This window comes from Sinocyclocheilus anshuiensis, unplaced genomic scaffold (assembly GCF_001515605.1).
Source record: "Sinocyclocheilus anshuiensis isolate Anshui unplaced genomic scaffold, SAMN03320099.WGS_v1.1 scaffold738, whole genome shotgun sequence".
NCBI lineage: Eukaryota > Metazoa > Chordata > Actinopteri > Cypriniformes > Cyprinidae > Sinocyclocheilus > Sinocyclocheilus anshuiensis.
Genome location: NW_015542364.1, coordinates 366,112 through 374,630, shown reverse-complemented (window position 1 = coordinate 374,630; position 8,519 = coordinate 366,112). Strand labels below are relative to the sequence as shown.

At 37.1% G+C, this 8,519-nt stretch overlaps 1 protein-coding gene across 3 annotated transcripts in view; it reads right to left on the bottom strand.

Annotated features, from left to right (window-relative positions):
• The window catches only part of LOC107692020 (band 4.1-like protein 4), a 54,880-nt gene that overhangs the window by 34,143 nt on the left and 12,218 nt on the right, over nucleotides 1-8,519 (bottom strand). For all 3 annotated transcript variants that reach the window (XM_016490899.1, XM_016490898.1, XM_016490897.1), the window contains exon 2: nucleotides 1,918-2,022. In XM_016490899.1, coding sequence (XP_016346385.1) covers nucleotides 1,918-2,022 — 105 coding nt within the window. The remainder of the gene's footprint in view (nucleotides 1-1,917; nucleotides 2,023-8,519) is intronic.

Here is an 8,519-nt window from a genome sequence, read left to right as displayed (position 1 = left end):
ACGAATGTTTAAAAAAAACTTCCAAAATCACCTTAGATAAACGGCAAAAGTCAACAGGCTTTTCAAAATCCAGAATATTGCCAAACAGGCGCTTTTGCATCTCGTTTCGAAACTAAATTATCCGTGATCGTCTTGTCTGTCTCACCTCACTCTTCTTGTCAGTCAGCTCGACTCACTCTCCTCACTGGAGAAATGAAATCTGATCTGTGATGCAAATATCGTTCAACTGCATTGAGCAGCCGCGTTCAGTTTTTAATTGTAGTGTCTGTTCTTTTACTGAACTAAATGATTTTTATTGCTACAAAAATGCGGTGACGTGGTGGACTAGTGACGTAACCGGTGTTGCGGCTTAACACCGGTATCACCGTCAGCACCGTCTATCGCGGCAAGCCTAATACACAACATTAAAATAACACCTTGGCAACTGTATAGTAACTCCCTAACATTGTGATGACCCTAGAATCATGTTGTGTTTGCACAAACAAGCAGCTTAAAAGTTCGCCCAGAAATGTAAATAACTAGTTCATAACAAGAAAGCAGTTTGTCCTCCTATGGATGCAGACAGGTGTTTTATTTGAAATGTATAACAGCGTGTTAAAAATGTCTCCACTGAAGGAATTCTCTGCGCCTTAGATGAACCATCTATGAGACAAGAGCGAGTGTAAAACACACCCACACAGCAGAAACCACCGCACTACTGTGTAAATTACACCCAATTTTTATCTCCTGTCTCTTTTTACCGTAATAACCGTTCATAGAGCTGACAGATTTGTGTAAATGTAAGTTGTGGCGTGCCTCTCGCCCACTGCATGCTTAGCAATAAATCCAGCCTCGTGGGACAGGGCCCGCAAGGCATTGTGGGAAACACCTGTCTTTGGTCGAGCTGATGAGGTAATGACTGCTATGTTCTTTCACAATGCTGCACTTTGCCTTACCCAAAATTTGGCCCCTGGGTAAACCTAACCACCTTTACCTCAGACGTGACCCTTAGGACATTATGACCAGTTAATGCCTTCGCAAACTCTCTTAAAGGAATAGTTCGCCCAAAAATGAACTCGGCCTCACGTCATTCCAAACCTGTTTGACTTTCTTTTTTCTCTGGACAAAAATATATTTTGAAAAATGTTGGCAACTCAACAGATTTGGTCCCCATTGGCTTAGATTATTTGGACAGAAAGTACAATGGAGAAAGTTAATGGGAACCAAAACTATTCAGTTACCAACGTTCTTCAAAAAATGTGTTCAACAGAAAAAAGAAAGTTATTCATGTTTGGAATTAGGGCTGCACGATTATGACAAAAATCATAATTGTCGATTATTCCCTTGAAATTGTAATTGCGATTATTAATTACGATTATCACAATTTACATTGAATGATGTTTATACCATTGTTTGATGCAACTGCATGCCGTATTTTATATGAAAATAAACAAGCTGAAAACACTCTAACTGAAAAACCTTTAGTGCTTTTCTATAGTATTAAGCCTCAAATGTCAACTATACATCGGATTGGTTTCTTCTTTAAATTATAAAAAAAATAAAAATATGAATGGTATTATAATGTTATACTAAAACAATGGAAAAACCCTCAAGATAACATGTAGAAAGAAAAAAAACTATCTTAAGCATGCAGAATAACATAAGTGGACTTTGAACGATTAATTTGCTGCTTTGAACAATTACGTAATTGTGGCATCCATAATTGTAATCGCGATTAGAAATTCGATTAATTGTGCAGCCCTATTTGGAATGACATGAGGGTGAGTAATTAGGTGGACTATCTCTTTAAGTGTTTTTATTTTTTATTTTTTAAAGCTTTTATGTTGCGTCATACAAGGGTGAGTAAATGATGCCAGAATCTTAATTTTTGGGGTGAACTTTAAGAGCTGACATGGGATAAAATCTTCAAGAACTCACCGTTTGATGACTGCGGTCGCAATAGCGAAGCCCAAAATACTCTGATTCGGCAAGGTTCACGTGACTGAACACATAATCCAGCACTACAGAGCCTTTGGTTGATTTCTGTGGAGAAATGTGAAATATGCATTAGAAATCTCATCGTGAATATACTGTTTTCAGACAGCAAACAACATTAAAGAGATAGTTCACCCAAAAATGTAACTTTCATGAAAATGTACCTATACTCTGGCCATTAAAAATGTAGATGAGTTTCTTCATCAGATTTGGAGAAATGTAGCATTGCATCAGTGTCTCAGCAATGGATGCTCTGCAGTGAATGGGTGCCGTCAGAATGAGAGTCCAAACAGCTGATAAAAACATCACAATAATCCACAGCACTCCAGTCCATCAGTTAACATCTGGAGCAGACAAACGCTGAAACAAATCCAGCATTAAGACGTTTTTAACTACTGCTTCTTCCAGTGAAAAAGTCCATCTCCTGTTGTCTCTCAAATCTACCCACATGTTTTTAGAGCTGTTTTGGCTTGTAAACTGTGCTTGATCTGTGCAGATTTCTCTCCTAATTCAGATCAGACAACTTTTTCACTGGAGGAAGCAATATTATGGATAGAGGACTTGTATTTTAGTTGATAGCATGACGGAAGCACGTCTTAATTATGGATTTGTTTCAGCTTTTGTCTTCTCCACATGTTAACTGATGGACTGGAGTGCTGTGGATTACTTGTGGATTATTGTGATGTTTTTATCAGCTGTTTGGACTCTCATTCTGACGGCACCCATTCAGGATCAATTGGTGAACATTTCTTCAAATTTGTTGAAGAAACAAACTCATCTACATCTTGGATGGCCTGAGGGTGAGGAAATTTTCATTTTTGGGTGAACTATTGCTTTAAAGGTACAACTACAAGCTCGACTATATTGCATCTCTCCCAAAAGTGAGAGGAGGGTTTGTGGCTTTGTTCTGATTTAATACAGTGCTTGACGGTTTACTTTCAACCACAAACCGCACCTATGATAAATGACCCGTGCACACACTAGTTACAGCATGAAAACAAACCGCTAATGCCAATAAAGCCGAGAATGACTAGGTAAATACAAGTAAAAAGAGGTCAAATAAAGGAAACACAATGACTAATCTGTCTGACGATCCTTTCCTCGTTTTTTAATATTATTCTACATCTCCTACAGTTGTTTGATATTTCTGTCCAGACACGCTGAGGTGACCTTTATCTGACATAAGAGATTATCACTCACAAACACAGCTGTGATGTGAGCTGACACCAAAGTCCGTCACACCCTGAGAATGAATTATAGGCTTAACTTTCATTAAATACATAAAAGGAAAAATGCATGAAGATACTAAACTTTTTAAGTAAACGCTTTGTTACAATTAGAGCCGAGCATATCACTGCAGTTCAAAAAGTTTTTTGGGTTGCCATGATTGTTTAATGTTGTTGAGAGAAGTCTCTTCTGCTTTAAATTGATGAAACATACAGTAAAAACAGTAATAATGTGAAATATTATTACAATTTAAAATAGCCGTGTTCTATGTGAATAAATGTTCAAATATATTTTATTTCTGTGATCAAAGCTGGATTTTCAGCATCATTACTCCAGTCTTCAGTGTCACATGATCTTCAGAAATCATTCTAATATTTTGATTTACTTCAAGAAACATTTCTGATTATTATCAATGTTGAAAACAGTTGCTCCAGCTGAATATTTTTGTGGAAACTGTGAAATGTTTTATTTTTCAGGATTCTTTGATGAACAAAAAGTTCAAAAGAACAGCATTTATTTGAAATAGAAATCTTTTGTAAATGTCTTTACTGTCACTTTTGATCAATTTATTGCAATGTTGCAGAATATAAGTATTAAATTCTTAAAAAAAAAAAACTCCTATATAAACTCATAGTGACCTCATATTTTGAATGGTAGTGCATATCAACATATGTATGCCTTTGCTAGCAGCAAATCAGCACATTAGAATGATTTCTGAAGATCATGTGACACTGAAGACTGGAGTAATGATGCTGAAAATACAGCTGCGCATCACAGAAATAAATTACAATTTACAATATATTCACATAGAGAACAGCTATTTTAAATATAATAATATTTCACTGTTTTTGGCATATTTTCAATCAAATAAATGCAGCCTTGTTGAGCAGAAGAGACTTAAAAAAAAAATAAATAAAAAAAAATCCTTCCAACCACAAACGTTTGAATGGTAGCGTATGGTTTTAAACTAAACCGGTGCGGCATGAGCATCCCTGTTCTAGTAAATTCATGCAACAAGTACGTTACCACCAATAAAAGCTTTACTATGCTCATAAATCTTCAGTGTTTATGTGACATCTCTGCGGATAGTTGTGCAACTACAGCTCAGACGTATGATACACGTCAGCTCATATGACACACAGAGAGTGAGAGGAAACCTGCAGGAGCTTCTGCCCGCTGGGAGAGTGTGTGTGTGTGTGTGTGTGTGTGTGTGTGTGTGTGCTGTAAGAACACACACACATAAAACACACAAAGGGACGTATGTCATGATCACTCCTGTTACACGCTGCAGGGTGAAACACAATGAACTTCTCATCTGAAACACTATATACAGCAGCAAACCCACAGGACTGAGAAATCACACACAAGATCTCTTAAGAAAACCTAGACAGCAATCCGATTAAATGGAGAGCAAGTGGAGAGGTTTCTCCTAGGAAAAAGACCCCAGCAATCTCAAAAATGCCTCAGATTTTCCAGATCCAAAAGTCTGAATATGAAAGACCTCAATATGATCTCAAACATTTCTCATCAAATGCTCTAAGCTGATCCACATTCACTTTATAGCTACATAACCGTACTGTATGACAACTCATTTGGGTCTGTTTTTATTACAATTATTTTTAAAAAAATCAATCAGTCAATCACATTTATTTATATAGCACATTTAAAAACAACATGTTGGTAGGGATGTAACCATTCACTCAACTCACGATTCGATTCGATTCACGATTTTGATTTCACTTAAAATTAGAGGCAACCACTGCATTTTAATCTTGATCCAAACAAAGATGCTGCATACATGCAACATGAGCAGTTTTTAAACTAAATTAGATTGTATAATTTCGAAATTTGAAGCAAAAACAGAATAGTTTGACTTCAGTTTTGTGAAACTATACATAAAAATATCTGCATGAAAGAGCGGACGAGCTGAATAAGATGCAGATTCACTCTCTGCCAGCAGGTGGCGCTTATAGCGTTTCCTTGGTTTCCGCTGTAAACAAAGCAGCGCTGCACTTATGAACTTTAATATGCATTATACAGAGGCAAGATGAAAAGAAAAAATACCATCTAAACTTTTCTAAAGACAGTAAGTTCCCCTCAGACATGCATTCATATAAACTCCTACACCTAAATGAATCGCGATTTGTTTAGCATCTCAACCGATTTGAATCGTCACATATTTGAATCGATTTCCAACCGGCTCGCGGTTAATCGTTACATCCCTACATGTTGGTAAAAGTGCTTTACATACCAGGACCTAATACATTCATACAATCAAGAATCATAAAACCAAGTATTAAATAAATACAAAATTAAGTGAGCCGACCTCATACGTCATTCCCCCGGAACTGCTTCTGTTTACATTTTGGACTGATGCATGCAACACCCGCTGAGTGCCATTAAACAGCTTGAAAGATCAAAGAGAATTTTTAATATAACTCCAACTGGATTCGTCTGAAAGAAGAAAGTCATATACACCTAGGATGCCTCGGGGGTGAGTAAAATGCAGCCTAATTTTGATTTTTGGGTGAACTAACCCTTTAAATATAGCCACATGGGCTCAGGAGTACTTCAAAAAACCACTGTCATTTACCACAGTCTGCTGCTGCATCAAGAAATGCAACTTGAATCTCTGTTACTCTAGGAGAAAGCTATACATCAATTCCATGCAGTGATGCCGCTGGGTTATCTGGGCCAGAGCTCATCTCAGATAGTCAAAAAGACAGTGGAAATGTGTGCTGTGCTCAGATGAGTCCCCATTTCAACTTGTTTCCGGGAAAAATGGATTTCGAGTTCTCAGTCCCAAAGACCAAAGGGACCATCCAGATTTTCATTAGCGACAGAAGCAAAAGCAAACGTCTGTCATGGTATGGGGGTGCAGAAGAGCAAACAGCATGGGTGACTGGCATATGTGCGAAGGTACTATTGACATGGAGATTGTCTTGTACAGAGATATTGTTACGACCTTTTAAAATTGTCTAGGGTTTAAAGGAGCAACATTGAGACTGTGGCAAAACTGTGAAATGATGGTGGAGGCAAGAGACAATACAAGGAAAACAAACTGCCAAAGAAGAGTGATTTAATGTACAAAGGAGTGAAAAACAATAAAATTACAAAAATATAAATCAATGAAAAAGCAATATGTACAAATTTTTACAAAGGAACAAAACCAAAACAACTAAACAAACCAACCCAAGAGAAAGGGGACGCCAGTGATGCCAAAGAAAAACAAAACCAGTTCTAACTTATTGTTTTAAACCTCTACCCTAACTAAAAGAAAAGAAAGAAAAGAAAACAAGATCTTCAGCGTCAAGTGCCGTATACTTCCCTACTCTCAGCTAGTGGTCGACCGATATTGTTTTTTTTTGACAGCCGATACCGATATCTTGGAAAGCAGGGTGGCCGATGGCCGATATAAAGCCGATATATTTTTATTTATTTTAATTAATATTTAAGAAATTTAAATTATTTAAAGAAGCCTTTTTGTATACATTAATTCCTTTGTTTAACCGTTCTATCTGATTATTAGACAGACTTCTATCTGTATTTAGACAGATCTGACAACAGCGAACAAGAGGGAGAATGTGAGCGGTGTGCACTCAGGTGCTGCCGTTCTCAGCGCCGTTAAAATAAAAGTCCCGCCTCGAACGCATCGGCCAAACAGGAAAACTTATTGGCCGATGCCGATATTTAAAAAAAGCCAAATATCGGCCGATATATCCATCCACCACTACTCTGAACTAACGAAAGCAAATATACAGGGGGTGGCGTTCACCTCTTACCTGGGATGTCTATACATCGAGTTACCGAAGTGTTGCACAACGGAAGTCACGTGACATCTTCCCTATCCACCTTCCTCTTGAGCAAAAAGTAAACATCACAAAGCATAATCTCATCAATGCTCAAAGAGCAAACACCATCAGAGTAACAAAAAAACGGGAAAAAGTAACAAAACAACAAAACGAAATGGCAAATCAAAAGGTGGTAAGGATAAAGAATGTAAAAAAAACAGAGGATTTTGCCATAAACAAATTGCAAATACAGCAGGTCAAAACGAGTAAAGTGACAGCAAAAAGGCAGGGAGAAAAAAATCGCCAATTATTCCTTTCAGCGTCCTTTTTTTTAAAGATAACATATTCTTGATTTGATTGCATTTTACAAAACGTCCCAACTTTCTGGGGTTGTATATATATTTTTTAACTTTGGTTTTCACAGCAGATTTATTCAAACATACATTAAATAATGAAGATAACAGGTTAATGGAAGTAACTGAAAACTCATTAAGCCAGAAAAGAGCTAAATTTGAGCAATAACATACCCTACAGGCATAAAGTCAACTTAACTGTTTGAAATATTACATGATATATGGTGAATTCAGGTTTATTAAGGACGTTCTTCTATAAATAGTTTTACTGTGGATCCTGACTGCAAGAGATCAGCGCTCACAGTTGATGTATGCATGTTCCCACACTGAAGGTACCCGATGGCGAAATATCTATCAAAGCTGAACACGCAGAGCGAACACAGGTACAGCCTTACCAGGGAAAAACCCCTCATTGTGTGTGACCTCTGATGTCAGCGTCGTAATTCAAGTCCCAAAAGCCCAACGGGAGGAGAGCTGAACACGGCACACCGCAAACACACGGCTGTCTCCAACCATCCTCCTAAAACATGCCCTCCGCATTCCTGCCGTATCTCTCTTCCCGACAAGACTTCTGTGCAGGTCAGGGTGGGAATGGTAAAATAACAGGGAAGAGTGAAATGAATAGATAGGAAATGGGTTTCCTTGTGTTCAGAAACGCTGCTTGGCACCAGCACTTTTCCCACCAACTGTAGATAAAAACGGGCAAAGCTTTCCTGTGCTGAGAGTGAAACCCAATGCCCACGTCTGTTTATTTCCATCGGATGGAAATGCTGATAACAAAGCTGCAACAGATTAGTGTTCAAATGCATTATCAAGTGTACACTAATTAAGTACACAGCTTTATTTTGAGTGGCAGGGGGGAAGAAAAACCTTTACAGCATTGTTAGGTGGTATTAGGAAAAGATTTAAAGCCGTGCAATGCATTTTAAATCCAAATACAGAGAAATCAACTCTATCCGATAATCAGGAGAAAGAAAATGTCCTAATATCTGAACATTACTTTAATTTTTTTAAACGGTGCCTTATATACTGTATACTTTCCTCTATAATATTTGTATCATAATATTTTAAGTAATAATATTCACAATAAATGTATATATTATTATTATTTTATATTTATTATATTTTATTAGTGTTTTATTTATTTATATATATATATATATATATATAATTT